The 21,285-nt window shown below is 41.0% G+C and overlaps 1 protein-coding gene across 1 annotated transcript in view; it reads right to left on the reverse strand.

The window, feature by feature from the left end:
* LOC119571472 (ankyrin-3-like) overlaps nucleotides 1-9,379 on the reverse strand; it is a 14,892-nt gene extending 5,513 nt beyond the window's left edge. Inside the window, exons 1-3 of the mRNA XM_037918762.1 lie at nucleotides 9,290-9,379; nucleotides 8,846-8,932; nucleotides 1,533-1,631 (exon numbers count right to left, since the gene is read on the reverse strand). Of these exons, the coding sequence (XP_037774690.1) occupies nucleotides 1,533-1,631; nucleotides 8,846-8,918 (172 nt within the window). The 5' untranslated portion in view covers nucleotides 8,919-8,932; nucleotides 9,290-9,379. The remainder of the gene's footprint in view (nucleotides 1-1,532; nucleotides 1,632-8,845; nucleotides 8,933-9,289) is intronic.
* Nucleotides 9,380-21,285: the final 11,906 nt, after the last annotated feature.

Here is a 21,285-nt window from a genome sequence, read left to right on the forward strand (position 1 = left end):
CCTACACACCATGAGAGACTTCCGTGGCAAACCTTCAGGCACCCTCCTCCCCCCTTATTCTGTCCAAGTGAAACACCCTAGTTGAGGAGTTTTGAAGTGGACCCGCAAGGTAACCAGTACCTGTCTACAGTCAGAACTCAGCACTCCATTTAACCCTGCAATTTTGAAGGATCCTCCAGCAAGTGCTGACAAGAATGTAGTCAATCTCCTTGGCCACTGATAGCAGGAGCCAGAAATCTTCAATCTCTGGGACCTAGCAAGGTCCTGGAGAAGGAGGTTGGTTTTGCTGCTGGGATCAGCTCCCAGCCATGGGGACTAACAGACATCTTGTAGCCAGCTCAATCACAGCCAGATACCACATTGAAATTGCCCTGAATAATGCGAATGTGAGTTTGGCATAAAATTCTTCTTTCACATCTGGTTTGTAAACATTGGTAGGCATGTACACAGCAATAAGAGACACAAAGCCAAATGCATACTTCAGTCTCACCAACATTATACGCTCATCAATCAGTGTCACCTCTACGACCAAGAGTTATAGTTAGCTGGAAATGGCTATGTCTACTCCATAGATGACCACTGCCCTTCTGATCGTACCACTCCCAGGTCTTCTCACCTCTGAGAAGGCAGCCATCTAACTACCAACTTCAGTTCCCTCGATAGCAGGGGTAACCATTCATCCTGCCACAAGGACCAAATGTTTCAAGCACCTACCTAGCTAATTTGCCTGAGGTTTAAGCCTTAGGCAGTCACTCCAGCCACCCCCGCCAACACTGCCCCTAATAAAGGCAGGTGGCAGGCTGTGGGGCCCAATGTCCACCTGTGGGATTCCCTTGGACTTTGCCCTACGTGCCTCATAATCGATTAGTAACTCACTCCCATTCTGTGCCCCAACCTTTCCCCTCCTAATAACACCCACAGCCCACATTACTTTTTTTATTGGGTGGGAGAGTACCAATGCTGCCAATGAGTCTTCTGGGTGGAGGAGGACTGGCAAGGCCCACATTCCCCAAGCTGCCTATTAACCCCAGGGGGCTGAGGGGCAGGAATTGGTATGGAACCAGGGTGTGTCCACACACCAGTGGATCATGACTCTGTATCTTTGGGCTTCCTACTACTCCGACATCCCCACAGTTTAGCCTGGGACTGCAAGGTGCCACAAATAGGCACTGCAGAAGTCTCAATGATGGAGAGGCTGCAAACTGGCAGGGGAGGTTTATGCCGAGCTGCTCCCTTTTTCACACTGGTTAGCCAATGGTGGCCGTTGTGAAGCATGAAGCACCCACCCATAACAAACTTCTGGTTTCCCACACCTTAGAAGAATACATAAAATGGGTAATACTGTTATTATAGAAGTAAGATTTATTGCAGTATGTAGTTTTAACATATTTCTGCAATCATTTACATTCATAGAGTCTATAATGAGTAAATATAAATTCTATTACCAGCATTAAATCTGAGATATGGCAACGGGGCAAATACTACCCCAGGATCTCAACTGAACACCGCCCGGGCAAGAAAGAACTGCTCACCGAACTGGTCCTTCACCTCTGTGCTGGCTCCGGCCTCCAGCAGTGCTGACATCATCTCGAGGTCGCTATGAGATGCCGCGATGTGGAGGGGCGTGCTACCTGCCAGGGAAGAGCAACAGTGTATAAACAAGTATATATGTATGTATGTGTGTATATATATATGTATATAATATATATATATACAGACACAAAATAATGAGAGAGAGAGATAAGGCGTTGTCTAATCTCTTCATTTTGCCCCCCTGACGGGAGCTGCCTCGCCATGGTGGGGGGACTTGAGGTCCCAATGATCTGGTTAGCCAGACCAGAAGGATACCCATACTGGAGGGGTCACCGGTGAGGGATGAGACAAAATGGCTTCCTGGTGCACTGGTGCCTGTGAGAGGGGATGGTGTACCCCTGGTTCATTCCATCTTGGACCAGGGAGAACTCTCCCGCATGTGTTTGCCGTGCACGGCGTCCCATATTACTAGGAGACAGGAATCCTTGAGGTTGAGCGATGCTGCACGCTGCGCCCTGCAGCTAGCAATACACCTCTTTGGTCCTTTATTCTGGTTAGAAGGGTGGCTTGATCAAGGCCCAGTCAAGTCGGCTCTGACCCATCATCCTTCCCGCCATCCCTTGCCTTCCAATACTTCTTACCTACCACTCTGCCCCCCAAACCTTTTTAAAACCAAGTCTTCAGTTCTGAAACTCCCCTCTGTTTCACCAGAAACGGAGTGGAGTGAGGGGTCTATTGAGGAAAAATCCCCCTCCAAATAAGGACTTGGGAGCCATCATAAAGGCTTCAGGGGCCCTAAAAGGTACGCTAAAGCTCCACCACACCCCGGGGGCCTCTCTGCTGGGCAAATCCCCCTAAAGAAAAGGCTCGGTACCCCTTTTGCCCGGGGAAAAGGAATCCTCACCCTGTTAAAAGGTTTCTTTTCAATTGGGGTCTTTGAAGCCATAGGGGGGGCTCCGGGGGCCTAAAACGGTGACGCTCCACTGCCCCAATCCACATGTGTCTTTGCTGCACCAAAATGCCCTGAAGAAAAGGGATTTCTTTTGCCCAGGCAAAGAAATCCGGACCCCTGCCCAAAAGGAAGCCTGTAAAATTTCCCAAATGTAAAAAACCCTTTTAAAAGGGGTTTCCCAAACATCCAAAAGGGACACCCCAAAAGGTTGGGCAAAACCTTGGGGCCAAGTGCTCCCCAACCCCTTTGTAAAGAGGTATTTGCAAAGCGGATCCCCAATCCGGTGGAACTTCGGGGAAATTTGCAAAATGGGAAAACTGCAACATCTGGTAGTTCATGTATCCCAGTTTGTGTATGCCTAAAAGAGATGATGACCAGGGAAATCGTCCCTTTCCCCTGAGAGATTCCAAATTCAAGCCCATTATGGGCCTTTGAAATGGAACTCGAGGAGTACAGTAATGGTACGTCGGGATATTCCCTTCCGGGCCCCCCATCCACCTACAGCACACTGCAGGTAAAAAGCGTGGAATGGGTTTAACAAACCTTACCTGTTACTCCATCACCTTCCTCCACTTATCTCACATAGATTTTTGGAAATCTACTTGGGTATTTTGCCACACCCATTTTACTCTTGGGAGATTTCAATGTGGGGCCACCTCTGGGGAGACACTTTGTCAACCCTCGGGGAGGGGCCTTGGAGTCCTTGTCTTGGGAGTAATGAGTTTTTACTAAAACAGTATACTCCCCACACTTTTAAAAATTCAAATGGGACTTCCCCAAATATAGCCCTGTCTTTGGGCTCACCTATTCACATTGAATTTCATTTAGAGTCAGGGAAACTTACATGGAAGAAACCCACTTTCCAATACTTTTGGTTTGGTACTTTTAGTACCACCCAAATGGAGGGAAATTGGGCGACTTAAACAGCGCGGAATCTTTTTAAATAACTGAGCATTGCAAGGATCTGTGAATTTTTTACAATGCGTTCAAATGATGTAATCACTTCACATCACAATTCCCTTCAGAAAGCTCTTTCCCCAAAAAAGTAGCGGGCATAATTTGACCTCCATTACCATGGTGGCTGATAAATCCCCAACAAGCAGTTGAGCATCTACCTTCCCCCCAATAATCCAACATGATGATTTAAAAGATCTACTTGGGTAGTTGCGCTACATTAAGGCATTGATGCTATGCCCCAAAATGAAAGCTTGATTCTTTAAAAAAAGGACTCAACCAAACCGGGGTGCAAAGGAGGCTAACAGATGTGGGGTAGTATGTCTCCTCAATTAAACTCGGGGCCCCCCCTTAGCTTGGATGGGCAAGGTGCGTAAATCGCTGAAAGAGCACATGTTCCACTGCATTGAAACAGATGGCATAATCCTCTCAGAAAAAAAAACAAAACAAAAAAAAAAAATGTTGCAAAGAGCTAGCTAAATCCATGGCAGAGATCTCCTAGGAACATCTTACCCACCCTTTCCCCCAATCTTGGGGGCTAAAACAGGAACAACCCCCATGCGTTTTCGGGACTGCAGCAGATTTCCATCACCTTCCCATTTTTGTAAAAGGAGAGGGTTCTGTTTTGCAACTTTTTGCCTAAGACGCCCCGGGAAGTGCGATATTCCTTTCAAAAATGAATCTCCTTGCTGGAAAATTCACGAAGTTCCTGTCAACCTATTCAATAGGATCTATAGGGGGGCACAGTGCCATCCACATAGAAAGAGGCTATAATCATTCCCTGTTCCAAAACCTGGCAAGGATGCTTCCAAAACCCAAAAAATTCGACTAATTTCTCTCACCACTGCATCTGCAAGCGGGGAAAAATGGTAAACTTAGGTTGAAATGGCTGCTAGAAAAGGAAAAATGTGCTGACCCTATCAATTGGGTTTAAAAAATTGAGATTGACCACGTGCCTTGTGGGGAGGAAACTGCTTTAGAGAATTCCCTTTGCCAGCAACTACTGTTAAAAGTCTTCTTTGACCTTGAAAAGCTGATATAAAACTGGAACAGGACATACTGTATGTAATTGGTTTTTAAAGGGCATTACCCCACTTCCATACAAAAATTTCCTTGTAACAGGAGTTTAGATTTTGGGGGGGAAACATTTTTTTCTAAACCCGGAAGATCAGCTGGAAAGGGGGCCCCCCAAGGGGGTGCCTTAAATATGACCCCTTTTTTATTTCTATAAAAGCCTTTTAAAGGGTTTTTCCAATGCTGTCTCATAATCTGTTTTGGGGTTTTCTTTCCTGTACGCTCTAGGAAGTTTTTCAGGGTTGCAAAGGGGACTGCAGACTGCAAAAAATCGGTTGCACATGGGGAAAATACCATGAGTTCCCAAAAATTTTTCCAAGCAAGCCGGGCTAACTTTTTCCCCAAACGAGGAAAATTCGATCCTTCCCCCCATTTGGAGCAAACCCCCCTCAATTTTTCCAAGAGGTGAATACTTGGTTAATTTTTTACTCAAGGATTACTGGGTGCCCACAAAAAAAGTTAAAAGTGAAGGCTACAAATTTCTTAGTATTTTGTGGGTTCTTTCCTCTATCTTGTGTGCAGACCCCACAACGCTTCTCGGCTTTACCAGCGCTTATTTTAGTAGCTTGACTATGGATGTGAGGCTGCACTTGTGGGGTCCCTGTACCGAAGTGGAAACCCCTCTTTCATTCCCGGGCCATGACCCGAATTACTACACGAAAATTTCAAGGATTCCGGGTCTCACCTCCAGATTGGTTTACAACCCCCCTTGAGGGTACTGATCCTATGGGGGAGAATGAGGAATCTTGTGGGAAAATCTTAATTTGAATCTGGCTAAAGGGTTTCCCGGCTGTTGGGGGTTCCCCAATTCCCCCCTTGGGCTAATCAAATCGAGCTGGGTTTTGGGTTTGGGAAATGGGGGAAAAGGGGGGAGATCCGAACAAAGTCAGAGAGAGATTTCTTCACACACATCAAGTACCAAGGACAATGCAAAAGATACGATTTCAAAGTCTGAAAATGGTGGGCTTTGCAGCAGTGGCAGAAGGAGACTGCATTTGGGAGCCTTTCTCTAGCACCCGTCTTCACGCAGAGTTACATCCCTCTTTACAGAATTAAGATACTAGAAATCTTTTGAAACCCTTTTATTGTAGTGCCTTGCAAGCAATCAAAGCTTAAAATCATCCCAAAAGTGAGGGAGTTCAAAATTTGGGTTCATTGCTCAAAAACTAAAAAGATAACTCTGTTTGGGGGCCAGTGCTTTTGGTGTCGTGTGAAAGGCGGCGATCAGAAGGGCCAAGGGAGTCCGCTCGGGCCCCGTGATACTAGTTTTCCCCCTCCCCAACCGGCCTGAAGCCCCGCATCAGGAGTTTCTTCACGATAAATGACAATGGCGAAACCTCTCGAAACAAAATGGAGAATTAAGATGACCTTGGGAGTTGGGGGACCACATTTTCCAACTGAAAAGAAAGTTGTATTAACAAAACTAAAACAGCCACAAAACGCCTCATAGGCTGAATCGCTAAAAGTGGAGCACTTTGTGAGGGATGCCAAGAGCCTTAAAGTCGCACATGAGTGAAAAATGTAAAATTCTCAACCAAAAACGTATTATTTTTCCCTATATACACTGAAAAATGTATTGGGGGGAAAATTTTGCATAGAGGGGCTTATTAAATTTTCCCTTTGGGAGCTAAAATTTTTTTAAAAAAATCTAATTAGCATAAAATTTTTTGCATAATTTTATACACTTTGAACATAATACCATACTTTGATTTTCATATATCTTTGTATTTGTAAGTCTTTTTGACAGATTTTTACAGTTCTAATATTTTTTCATTTCTATCTAACCAGGGGATTCGCCGCTGTTGAGCGCAGATAAAGTGAAAACAATCAATTTTTTTCATTTTGTTAGTGTTCTCGGATCAAAATGTCGATAATTGGGAAATTTCTTTAAAAAAAAGTTTTTGATGTTAGGGGGAAAAGAGATAAAGGCAATCCCTTTCCACGCAAAGAATCTTTTGTCAAGGGTTTTTTGGGTTTTTTTCCAGCTAAACCATAAATATGCTTTCTATATACTTCAAAACATGACTTCAATCCCCAGTCCCCAAAAAATAACATAATTAAAAACTATGTTTTTCTGCCTCAAGAGGGGCTTGCAACATCACCCTCCGGGGGGGCCCAAATATTACGGTGGATCGGCGTCCTTGACCCCACTGCAGGCGCCGGCTTCGCAGCAAGGATGCCACATATCCTGGGGTAAAAACCGCCTCCTCCTACGGGGAGAGGCATTGCTATCATGGAGCCTGAGTCACGCGTCCGCTCACCCACGCAAAACTCCTCCTGACAACCATCCGCAAATAGCACAAAGGAGCTTGCTCAGGTAAAAAAATTATATATACTGGGTTCCCAGCCATATAGGGATCAGGGGCAATGAGCTTGCGACAGATTACCGAATCGCCGGGGGTATGCCCCCAAAACCCCCATGATAATACATCAAGCCAAAATTTTGAGGAAGTGTACGGGGGCGGCCAAAACTCCTTCCCCCTGCACTTCACAAAGAGGAAACGAGATATTCCCCCTGGGCCACTGTACTCAGATGCCACGGCTATAAACCCACTGGCATCTCTGAAAAAAAACAACAGAGGTACCGAATCATTCGCACAAATGCGCCTAGGTTACCCTGGCATGGCAGTTTATACAAACCATAGAACGTGAAGGAGGTGTAGCATGCTTCGGCGGCCGAACGCCACACTGGAAACACTACTTGGAGAATTGCGTGCCACGAAATTTCCTAAAAAACCCCACAGAACACAGCCTCTTGGAAAAGAGATTATGGAGAGCTTACACCCGGGCTACAGCGCCTGCTGCAAACCCACCGCCACGGAACACCGGTGTCAACCACAAATGAGACGCCTAAAAGCTGACACAGGCCGGGGCCCTAATAAAGGGCCCGGGCGAAACCCAAAATTTGCAATCTCAAGCAAGCAAACAGTAATTTCTACCCCTAAGGGCCCCCGGGCCTAAGTGAAAAAGGGCCGGGGCGAAGCCAGAACTTGCAAATCTCTAGCTAGCTATTTTTTCCCCCGTAAGACTAATTTGGAAAGGCCCGGGCGAAGCTAGAACTTCGCAAATCTCAGTTATATATTTTTTCTCGGCATTAAAAAATAAACGTTTAAATTAATTGTTAGTACAGCAGAAAACCCTAGTGATAAAACAATAACAAAAATTAAAATTAAATAGTGTTATAAAAGAGTTCTGGTGGGATTGTAAAACCGCTTATTTTGGGGGACCTGTGTCAATTAATAAATTTCCCCTGGTATCTATTAGGTAACACTGAAAGTTCCCCTCCCTTGTAATTGCATTTTTAAAGTCATGTTTGTGCAGAAAACATTAGGTGCGTAATTGATTTAAAGTCCTCTGACTCCATATCATCTCATCAACCAATGAGAGGCTTTGAAAACAATGACGGCTGACGGGTAGTTTGAGGAAAGCCCAATGCGCTGAGCTTCCCGTGTTTTACTAAAAGGCCTATAGACAGAGAGATGGAGAGAGAAGCCGAGGTGTTGAGATATTCCCCGAAATTTCGACCATGGCCAGAAGGAAGCAAGGGCAAGGTTTGCATTGATATGGTGAATATGAAAGGAAAGAAGAATAAGAAGAAGGAAAGAACAAAATATATATATATATATATATATTATAATATATATATATATAATATATATATATAAATATATATATATAATATATATATATATATATATGTGTGTGTGTGTGTGTGTGTTTTGTGTGGTGTGTGTGTGTGTGTGTGCGTGTGTGTGTGTGTGTGTGTGTATTTGATTGTTTGTTTATGTGTGTGTATGAGTGTGTGTGTGTGTGTGTATGTGTTTTGTGTGTGTGTGTGTGTGTACATATATATATATAGATAGATAGATAGATAGATAGATACACACACCACACACACACACAAACACACATTTTTAGTTACAAAGAATACTAAAGGCTGCAAAAATGTAACATTTATGTTAAACATCTATAGGAAAATACAATTTACTAGAGTACATTAGCTATATAGTGCTGAAAAACTGGCACGCAAGAATTAGTAGAAAAATGGCCTTAATTATTAACTGGCACAGCATGTTCAAAAGGTTGCCGACCTAACACACACACACACACACACCACACACACACACACACGAACATATTACATGACCTGTATGTATATAAATACACATAAAGCACACACACACACACACACACACACACACACACACACACACACAACACACACACACACACGAACATATTACATGACCTGTATGTATATGAATACACACCACACACACACACACACACACACACACACACACACACACACAACACACACACGAAACTTACCGAAGCTGTCTCTGCAGTTGGGATCGACTTCTTCGTCAATGACATATTTCAAGGAAATGATGTCTTTGTGCATGTAGCCTGGATAAGCTGTGGGAAAATACATACTTTTATGTTTTATCAGTTGATTACGATAGATTTTCCTGTAAAGGAAACAAAAGTACAACATTTCTATATAAAAAAAACGCAAAAAGAAAAAAAAATTATACGTTGGAAGAGTATGTATATAATATAGTGTAAGGCATTCCACTTTGAAATTATATATATATGTGTATATGTATGTGTGTGTGTGTGTGTGTGTTTTGTGTATTTGTGTGTGTCTGTGTGAGTGTGTGTGTATCTGTGCGTGTGTGTATCTATGAGTGTGTGTATCTGTGTGTCTGTACGTGTTTGTGTGTGTGTGTGTTTGTGTGTGTGTGAGTGTACGTGTCCGAGAGGGCCGCCCACCGCATATTGCTTCCAATGCTCGACCTCCCTCCTTGTCTCCCTCCTTCCCTCCGTCTGTTCGTTCCTCACTTGGTCCAACTTCCTTTCCAGTTCATGCTGTGGAGAAAGGAAAAATACAATTATATTTCATAGATCTGTTTATCTATTTATCTGTCTATCTGCCAACAGTTCTCTTTGTTTTGTAAGTGAAGAAATTATATATATATATATATATATATATATATATATATATATATATATAATATAATATGTTGTGTGTGTGTGTGTGTGTGTTGTGTGTGTGTGTGTGTGTGTGTGTGTGTGTGTGTGTGTGTGTGTGTGTGTGTGTGTGAGTGTGTCCTCCTACATGGTGAGTGGTGTGTGGTGTGAGTACATATGTTTGTGTGAGTATTTAAGTGTGTGTATGTTTTATAGTGTGTGTGAGAGAGAGAGAGTGCGTGTGTGTGCGTGTGTTTCTATGTGTGTTTATATGTGTGTGTGTGTGTTTCAATGTGTGTGTGTGAGAGAGTGTTTATGTGGTGTGTGTGTGAGAGAGAGTGTGTGTGTGTGTTTCTATGTGTGTATGAGAGAGAGAGTGTTTGTGTTTCTATGTGTTAGAGAGATAGTATTTCTATTGTGTGTTTTCTATATGTGTGAGAGAGTGTGTGTGTGTGTTTTTCTATGTAAGAGAGAGAGGTGTGTGTGTGTGTTTCTATGTGCGTGTGTGAGAGAGAGTGTGTTTTTTCTATGTGAGAGAGAGAGAGTGTGTGTGTGTGTGTGTTTCTGTGTGTGTGAGAAAGAGTGTGTGTGTGTTTTTATGTGTGTGTGTGTGTTTGTGTGTGAGAGAGAGTGTGTTGTTACTATGTGAGAGAAAGAGAGACTGTGTGTATGTTTCTATGTGTGAGAGAGAGATAAAGTGTGTGTGTGTGTTTCTATGTGTGAGAGAGAGATAAAGTGTGTGTGTGTGTCTGTGCGTGTGTGACCAAGTGATAATGCCACTTACTGTACGTTGATTCAGTCGGTTTATCTGGTCCTTGCTCTGCACCTTTTCCTCTGCGAACTTCTTTTCCATTTCCCTTAAATTCCTTTTCCTTGTCTCTCTGCCAAAGAAGAAAAAGAACTAAGTCTACTCATTTTTAATTCCCTGGTGTCATTTGCCATTAGTCTGTCATTTTCATTCCTTCTACGTCTTATTTCTGTGTTTATTCCAATCTTTCAGTTGTTCAGGAGCGCATCTGCAGAGTCTAAAAGGAGGAGGCAGCTATTCCCTATTATAGAATCTGGCCGCTTATGACCGCAAAGTAATGGCTTATTAAAAGGGGGAAAAGTGCATTGTGTGTTAATATGTGTGTGTGTCACTGTGTGTGTTTGTATTTATGTAAGTGTTTGTGTGTGTGAATGAGCGTTTGCAAAAATTAGTTTTATCCAAGATACATTGAACATTTTATCTAAATTTGGTTACTCCGACATAACAGAGGAACCCCCCCCTCACTCACACCATGATCTCTTGTCAAAACTCTTCCCCCCCCCCCCCTTCAATCTGACACAATTCTACATACACACACAAGCAACCCCGAACACAAGACCTAACACAATGTATATATGTATATTTATGTACACCAGTGCACATGTGCCTGCGTGTGCGTGTGTGTCTGTGTGGGTGTGGGTGTGTACATACTACATACATGCATACATACACACGTACATACATACATACATGCACACATACACACACACACACACACACACACACACACACACATACATACACACACACACACAAATATTTTATATATATATATATATATAATATATATAATATATATATATATATATATATATAATAATATATATGCATGGATTGCATCTATAACTGCGCTGAAACACTTGGTTGCAGCGAATGCTCTGTGACGACCTGGTCTGCTTAACAGCCCCTAAGACCCGGCCTTCTAAACGCACTCGCCCGCCTCCTTGCTTCATCCTTCCTCCCTCACCTTGCCTTCATCCTCCCTCAGCCCTACCTTCCATTCCTCCCTCAGCCTTACCTTCCATTCCTCCCTCAGCCTTGCCTTCATCCTCCCTCAGCCCTACCTTCCATTCCTCCCTCAGCCTTACCTTCCATTCCTCCCTCAGCCTTGCCTTCATCCTCCCTCAGCCCTACCTTCCATTCCTCCCTCAGCCTTACCTTCCATTCCTCCCTCACCCTACCTTCCATTCCTCCCTCAGCCTTGCCTTCATCCTCCCTCAGCCTTACCTTCCATTCCTCCCTCAGCCTTACCTTCCATCCTCCTCAGCCTTGCCTTCATCCTCCCTCAGCCTTACCTTCTTCCTCCCTCAGCCTTGCCTTCATCCTCCCTCAGCCTTACCTTCCATTCCTCCCTCAGCCTTGCCTTCCATTCCTCCCTCAGCCTTACCTTCCATTCCTCCCTCAGCCTTGCCTTCACTTCCTCCCTCAGCCTTACCTTCCATTCCTCCCTCAGCCTTGCCTTCCATTCCTCCCTCAGCCCTACCTTCCTCCTTCCTCCCTCAGCCTTGCCTTCCATTCCTCCTCAGCCTTACCTTCCATTCCTCCCTCAGCCTTACCTTCCATTCCTCCCTCAGCCTTACCTTCCATTCCTCCCTCAGCCTTACCTTCCATTCCTCCAGGAGCGAAATCTTCTGCTCTCGCTGTCGTTTTCTCTTCTTGGAGGATCCTCATGGCCTCTTCTGCCGAGGATTTCCCGACTCTCCTCCTCTCGTGCGACTCGGCAAGCCGCAAGTGCGAGCCCCACCTGCGGGAAATGGGCGGGGCGTTACTTCCGTCGCCACGGGCCAGGGTTGCCCACGAGCCGCGCCCCTCGCTCGTTCGCTCAGGAGCCACGCCCCTTGCTCGTTCGCTCAGGAGCCACGCCCCTCGTTCGTTCGCTCAGGAGCCACGCCCCTTTTTTCTTTCGCTCAGGAGCCGCGCCCCTTGTTCGTTTCGCTCAGGAGCCACGCCCCTTGTTCGTTCGCTTCCAGGAGCCACGCCCCTTTCCGTTCCCCTTTCAGGAGCCACCCCCTTGTTCGTTCACTCAGGACCACTCCCCTTGCTCTTTCACTCAGGAGCCGCGCCCCTTGTTCGTTCGCTCGGGAGCCACGCTCCTTGTTCGTTCACTCAGGAGCCACGCCCCTTGTTCGTTCGCTCAGGAGACACGCCCCTTGTTCGTTCACCTCAAGAGCCACGCCCCTTGGGTCGTTCCCCTCAAGAGCCACCTCCTTTTTCGTTCACTCAGAGCCACGCCCCTTGGGTTTCGTTCACTCAAGAGCCACGCCCCTTTTGTTCGTTCGCTCAGGAGCCACGCCCCTCTTCCGTGCGCCAGGAGCCACGCCCCTCTTCCGTGCGCTCAGGAGCCACGCCCCTCCTCCATTCGCTCAGGAGCCACCCCCCTCGTTCGTTCGCTCGGGAGCCACGCCCCTCTTCCGTGCCCCGAGCCACGCCCCTCTTCCGTCGCCCAGGGCCACGCCCCTCTTCCGTGCGCTCAGGAGCCACGCCCCTTGTTCGTTCCTCAAGAGCCACGCCCCTCCTCCGTTCGCTCAGGACCCCACGCCCCTCCTCCATTCGCTCAGGAGCCACGCCCTTCCTCCGTGCGCTCAGGAGCCACGCCCCTTTTTTCGTTTCACTCAGGAGCCACGCCCCTCCTCCTTCGCTCAGGACCACGCCCCTCCTCCGTTCGCTCAGGAGCCCGCCCCTTTTTTCGTTCACTCAAGAGCCACGCCCCTCCTCCGTTCGCACAGGAGCCACGCCCCTCCTCCGTTCGCCCCAGGAGCCACGCCCCTCCTCCGTTCGCTCAGGAGCCACGCCCCTCTTCCATATCAAAGAACAGACGGGGTCCACAAACTTCAAACGAACTATTGCGTCATCAACTTGCTTTCTATGATTTTTCATTTATTTATTTATCTTTTTTCTTTCCTTTTTTTTTCTTATCAGGAACATTTTTATACTAAATGCTTTCACGAGCATTAGTTCTTCAAAGGGAAGTCTTCAAAATTGTCAGACTTTGATTTCTGACTGAGATTAAAGGGCAAAACATAAGCCACAACAGGCAGTAAATAGTAATATATAAATATTACTTTTATCATTTCCCAAAATTATTTCTGTTATCTTTATCATCATTACTACCATCATTGCCATCAACATCATTGCCAATATCATTAATTTCCCCTATTATCATCAATATCACCATTACTATTATCCTTGCTCAATAGAACATGCAATGCTGACTCACGACGGTCTTCCATCTTACCAGTTCCTTGCTCACTTCGCGAGGCTTTCTCTGCCAGCGTTTTTGTTCGCGCGTTCAAGTTCCTCTGGTTTTTCCCCACTGTCGCCTCCTCCTCCTTCGGCTGTTCCTCAGATATCGAGGTCTTCCTGTGCCTCGCGCTGGGTTGGGAAGAGAGGAGGAAGGGAGGATTATGTGTGTGTGTGAGAGAGAGGGAGGAAAGAGGGAGGGTTTTTGCGTATGAAGGGAAGGGGTTGCTCGTGGAGAGGGGAGATGAAATGTAGGTGAGAGAAGAGGAAAGAAGAAAAGGAGTTTAGGGAAAAAAATGGAATGTGTGTGAGAGTGGGGAAAGAGTGGATATGTGTGTGTGGGGGGGGGAGAGGGAGAAAGAGAGAGAGAGAGAGAGAGAAAGAGAGAGAGAGAGAGAGAGAGAGAAGAGGGAGAAAGAGAGAGAGAAAGAGAGAAGAGAGAGAAGAGAGAAAAGAGAGAGAAAGGGAAGAGAGAGAAGAGAGAGAGAAGAGGAGAGAGAGAAGAGAGAGAGAGAGAGAGAGAGGGGAGAGAGAGAGAGAGAGGGGGAGAAGAGAGAGAGAGAGAGAAGAGAGAGAGAGAGAAGAGAGAGAGAGAAGAGAAGGAAGAGGAGAGAGAGAGAGAGAGGGGAGAGAGAGAGAGAGAGAGAGAGAGAGAGGAGAGAGAGGAATAAACGGGATGTACATTCCAGAGGGGAAGGGGAGGGGATATTATGTGGTCATACTAGCCTTGTTTATTGTGGGTCCCGAGATGAAATTCCCACTTAGTGCGGGACCGAGCGAGAACCGCTGGAAAGAATGAAACTAAAACAACCTGTTTATAATTATAAGCTTAATACTTGATCGTCTAAACGGTAATTTTGTAATCATATCAGTAATACCTGCAAAATGATTAACAAAACACTAGTGTAAGCAAAGGTCACACTATCACTTAGAAGCAGGACCTTAAATAACCCTTTCTGAGTTCGGGGTAGAGGTCTTATTAGTTTCCAAGGGAGTGAGCTAATTTTTTTAATAAAATTTAATATGCATAATGTTTATGATAATTTTATTAACTTGAGTTAAATACTTATGGTTTGATCTTTATTTGTTTATTGTTATTTATAGAGATGATGTATTAGATTAGATTTTTTAAATTTGAACATTTTAATTATTTCTATGTTGTGCAAGGTATTCGCCGCTAATGACGCTTAGCTGTTGACGCGGCTAGATAATTTATATTGCATGCAATCAATCCTGGCTACAGACTCAAAGGACATTGACTGTCTTCACAGCGCTCACCCACTGACACTTCATTTCCTCTGACTACCATCCTCACGACTGCTACAGAGAGATATCTTGCAGCAGGGTAGAAGGTATTATTATAAACTGGGGTTCCGGCCAATAGGGATCAGAGGGAATGAGCTTGGCTGACAGACTAGCGAAGTTGGTAGGGGTTGCTCCTAATCCCATGAAATACGATTCAGAGGCCGAAAATACTTAGGAAGAGTGTACGGTGATGAACCTCCTTCTTCTGCTAGCTTCACAGAGAGGAAACGAGATTCCTCCGCCCTTGGACCACTTGTTACTCACTACGCCATCCGTCTATGAACCACTGGCACTCTCTGAAATAACAGACAGAGGTAACCGAAGTCTATTCTGGCACAGAATGCGCCTTAGGATTACCACTGTGCATGGCAGATGATACATCACAAAGAACGTGAAGAGAGGTGTTGCATGCATTGCGGCGAGCCTAAACGCTCACACTATACATTACAATTATAGAATTGTGTGGCATCACTCATATTCTGAGATCATGTAAGGCCGGCGGCGCAGACACAGCCATACGTGCTCGGTAAAAGATTATGCGAGATGCTTACACCCGCGGACTAAAAAGGAGCGCCTGCTGGACACAATCCCTACTCTGCCTCGGTAAGCACCGAGGTCAGAGGGACCAAATGATTATAGCCATATAAAAAGGCTGACACAGCCGCGCTATAAGTGAAAGCCGGCGAAGCCAGAAATTAGGGGGGGGAAAAATCTCACACAACAACAGTTAATCTCGCATTTGTGACACATGAACAATGATAAGAATTATAAGAATATCGTTAGCTGAAAATAATGATGATGGAAAATTATAATTATCAAAGTAATAATAATGAGCGTGTAATAATTACTGGATGATAATAAGCAATAAAAACAATTAACAAGATATTGATACAGTTTGTAATCATAGGATTTATGTCATAGAGATTAATGAATAGCAAGAAGGTTAAGATCATAGAATGGTAGTAATAGATAAAATTAATTTAGGGCTATAATAGATACAATTACGGAAGCATAATGAGATGAGATAATAGGAATTTAAGATATATATGAAAATATATATGGTACGTACATACCACAACTATTACGTACTACTACTATTACTAATCATTAATGTATTGCTATAATGATAAATCATAATAATGGATATATAACAATCAAACAACAACAATTCTTCGTGTATTGAATGAAAATGAAAATAGTAATAATTCTAATATAATAATTCTAAAATAATAGTAATAATATATCAATTAATAATATATATATGATAATAATAATCAATAATAATAATAATAATAATAATGAATAATATAATAATAATAATAGTATTTTATATTTTTATTAATAATAATAGTTAATGTAATAATAATAATAGATAATAATAGTTAATAATTAACGAATAATAATAATAATATAATACTGATTAATAAATAATAATATAATAATAATAATATTATACAATAACAATAATAATATAATACACTTAATGTCATAGATAATATAATGTTGCTGATATAACAATAATGAGAATAATTGATAAATAGAAAAATAAGCACTGATAATTTAATGCAAGAAATCCATAAGTATTTATACGGTAATAATGATGGATATACTAAGGATAATAGGCTCAACTGATATATAATGAATTTTAATATTCATTATGTAGATGATACTGTAACTATTGAATGATTACTGGATGAAGAGTAATAATACAATAACGCATGTCGTTTCGTTATCATAATGATAATTAGAAAAAGCTAGAATGACAATAAAAAAGAGAGAAAACAAGAAAAGAAAAAGAAAGAGGTATGTATGTATAGTATAGTATATATATATATATCGATATATATAATTAAATAAATATATGAGTATATATATATATAATATATTACAGTAATATAACGAAAGCCACACAGACACAGCAACACACACACATAAAACGCCACAGCCACACACACACACACACCACATTTATATTATATAATATATATATTATATATATCTATATATTATTAATATATCATATAATATATATATTATATATTTATATATATATTATATATATATATATTATATATATATATATATCTATAATATATATATATACACATACTACCATACATATTCTTGATATATAATGCTATTTAATATATATATATATGTATACGTATATATTATAATATAATATACTAGCAAATACACACACACACACACGACACAAGAGCAACACTAAACACAGTACACTACACACACATACACACACACACAACCACGCAAAAACGACACGACACACCATACACACACGACCAAGCTATATACACTACCACACACACACCCGTACACACCATCGACACACACACACGACACACTTAAGAACACACACAACACACACCACCGCATCACACGACAAAATACACCTGACAAGCTTATTACATCACACACACACAACACACACACACACACACACACGACACCCACATATATATATACTCTTTGGTGTGTGTGTGTGTGTGTGTGCGTGTGTGTGGTGTGATGATGATGATGAATGTAATGAACAATACTAATAGCAATGATAATAATGAATATAATAATAATAATAATAATAATAATAAATAGTAATGATATAATAATAATGAATATGATAATGATAGATGATAATGATAATGTAAATGATAATGAGAATGATCAACTGATAATGATTAATGATAGATTATGAATATAATAATAATAAAATATAGTAATAGTAAACAATACAATAATACTGTACTGGATACGTAAGATACGCTAAAGTTATATATAAATTATGAAGAAGAGTATTGAATGAATGATAATTTTAATAATAATGATTATAATAAAATGACCTAACAACAGCATACAACATAATAATAAAATAATATAATTAATAATAGTAATGATGTAATATTGCTAAATATAAAGATAATGGTTTATAAATAATAATAATACGGTAATAAGTAATAATAAATAATAATTATTATTATTATTATTATTTTATTACTATATTTTATTAAAATAATGATACCCATAGTATTATAATCTTAATTAACCGTAGAATGATATTATATGACTTATGTCCGAAATATAATGATAAAAAAATTATGACAGTATGATAAATTAGCTAGTCGATTATAATAAGAATGTGACATACAACAACAATCAAAACTAACAACAATAATAATGAATAATAATAATCATAATACTAGTATGTAAGTTTAGATATTGATAATGATATAGTATTAAGAGGTTTAATAATATATAGATATAAGTAATTATTTATTAATAATTATAGTATTATATATATTATTGATTATTATTATTTATTATTACTAGTTATAAGTTTTATAACATTAAATAATGATACCATATTAAGTCGTATTATTGATGATATAATAGCGCGCATTGAATTGATTATTAATTAACGACTATGAGCTAGAAGATGATACAATTAATATAAAAAAACGGATATATAATTATTGTACAGGTGATGAAATTTAGCTACTACTTACGCTGCAGTACGCTGCCTATGGATGGACTGAGTTCTCAATGTACATCAGTATATTCGATGAGCAGCGGTATCTCTTATCTGAGTGTTTGTTTTGTTGTTTCGGTGTGTAGTTTGTGGTTGTCCTCTGAACATTCTTGTTCACCATTCCTTCGTCTTGACCTGTATTGGTATATTTTATATATCTTTCCTTGACGGCGAATTAGAGATTGATCTGTTGGTGTTTGGCCATGCTGCAATTTAGGAAAGGTGTTTTTTGATATTTCTTTGCCTTTTGGAGATTTCGTTTTGCACTCTTTCCATCCATTCTGCATAAATATCTCCAAGATATTAAATTTTATTTTCTATTCAGTTTAGTTGTAACTGGAGAACGTTACCGGTGCTTCTCCTTGCTAACTCAGCTATTGTTTGCGTTTTTCTTTAGCATTTAACTTCGACGCATTTCACTATTGGCTATCAATCTGCAGCGTTCACTAGGCTGCTGTATCCGCCTTGCTTTGTTTCTGCCTATCAAAACATGTCTGCCTCTCATCTTCTCCCTTTTATTCAGTCTAATTCCCATATGCCTCTTCAACATTTCCACTATAACTCCATCGTGACCCTGCAGCCCTTTTCCTTCCAATTGTGTTCCTTTTATTAATTTTTAGTCTATCTATTCCCCCTCGTATGTTAATTTTTGAGGATCTTCCGATGATTCCTTGCCATGCTATCCTTCATGTTTGTTGTTCTTTCATTAATGCCACCCAGCTCTTTTGCTTTGATTGCGCAAGTACTTCCTTGGCTTCGACAGTTTACACTGCCATTTATTGTTATTTCGCTTAGATCTTCTTACTCATTCTATCTGTCCTCTGGGGGTACTCTCGTCGCATGCCATTCTCCTTTTATTTTTCGAAGACATTCTGTGATTATTTTCCTGTCACGATTTTTTGTAGTCTTTCCCTGTCCGTTAGTCTGCCATTTTCGCCTTAGAATCAGTTGTAAAAAGCGCTCTTTATTTGACGCCATATTGTTTATTTTCCATTCATCATTGTATTCTGTGTCCTGCTTTCACATTCTATGTTTACCTGTAGTTGCCCAATAGTATCATGCATATTTTTCGTCTTCCAGTAATGATGTATGAGGTCTTTTATGTTAATCTTTCTTTGACGTTACACTTTTTCCTATTCTCCTATTCTTCCCACTATAGCGCTGTCTTGATTACTGATAGCTACTAGTGATGGGCGGTCAGGAGCCTCGCCTAGGTTCCCTCAGATTATCCTGATCGGACGGACAGATACCTTTGATGTATCTACGCCTTTTACGTCGTTTTGTTTGTAGGCGTGAGAGTCTTGTTTCAATCACATTGATTGTAGGGCTCTACCTCGCTTTTTATCCAGTAGACTATGTCTAAATTACCTACATACGTATGATTCGGGCTTTGGTCTCGCGTGCGCGTCTCCACTTGCGTACACCAATATTTCGCCAGTGATCCGATGTGTCTGCGTATAATTGGCCTACATTATCTACTCAAGAGGCTAAGTTTACCTTGAACAGATACAGCACTCTGGTGTTTGGATTCGATTTTCCGGTCTCCTAAGAAGCCTTTGCCTGAAAAGTCTACAACCTATGATAGTTAATGATAATAATAATAATACATGATAATAGAATAATCAATAATAAATAATTGTATATTATATTATTATCATATCATTATCATTATCTCTATCATCTATTTATTATCATTCTTCTATATTATTATTATCATTATTATAATTTTAACTAATATGACTAATAATGATGATAGTAAAATAATATGATATATAACAAGAGTGGATAGTAATGAATAATATAATAATAATCTTATTTTACATTAGTTATTATTATTAATTTATCATTATTTTATACATAATAATAATAATATTGATAGATATAAGTATAACTAACAATAACACACTACAAGTAAAATGTATATGTGATGGGATAATAATGAATGATAATAAATATAGCAATTAGGAGGAATAACTAACGAACAATATTGTATTCGTTAACAATGAGTTATTAATCACACCAATGAGGTTCAAGACTAAATATTTATCTATAAGATAAGAAGAACAACAATAAAAACAGATTAACTTAAAAATGCTGTTACTATATGAAAATAATAAGAGACAGTGTAAATAAGCAAAATAGAAGATAGCGCATAATGAGCATTAGCACGAATCACACATACACGCATACCGCTATATGTACATTAAAAGCATCCATTTGTGCGTTTAACTTGCAAATTTTACTCGGATGCTAAGCTACTGGTGCCTTCTTTCTTCAGCGGCCCTTAGAGAAACCGCTTTCTTACCTGTCGAGCATTCAATTGCAGCTGGCGAGCAAGAAAAATAAAAAAAGAAACATCAGATATACCATCAAATGACGAGCTTGTAAAGGTCTAGGCCTCTTGTCAGTATTAAGTACTGTCATTCTTTTGTATTGTCGCACCTTCCAATAGGCTATCTTTTTCTTAATCGCTGTAAATTAGTTTCAGCCTCCAAGAGCTGTCATTCTCATCGTATTTCGCCAGACCGTATTTTCTCTGACGCTGGAATAGATTGAATTGTTAGTCCCAGGACTCATTCAGGAAGATAAGATCACTAAAAGGGTCGAGGCTGCTGAGTACATTATTGGGTCATTATTAAGGTCGAGGTCTAAAGTCCTTTGAAGATGTCTGAGGCGGTGTTTATATATGTATGAACTATTGTATACGGATAGCGCATAGTTCGGTTTCGAAAGTAAGAGATATTAAATTTTATGTAGAATGTACAATGGCATGATCTTGATTATTAAGAGCATGTACCTATATTTATAGCTTTGTTTTTAAATGTAATATTTACAGTTATTATAAACGATTGTGGATAGAATTTTATCCACGTTTTCTCATGCTAAGAAGTGTATTCGCCG

Source organism: Penaeus monodon, unplaced genomic scaffold, assembly GCF_015228065.2.
Source record: "Penaeus monodon isolate SGIC_2016 unplaced genomic scaffold, NSTDA_Pmon_1 PmonScaffold_644, whole genome shotgun sequence".
NCBI classification, from domain to species: domain Eukaryota; kingdom Metazoa; phylum Arthropoda; class Malacostraca; order Decapoda; family Penaeidae; genus Penaeus; species Penaeus monodon.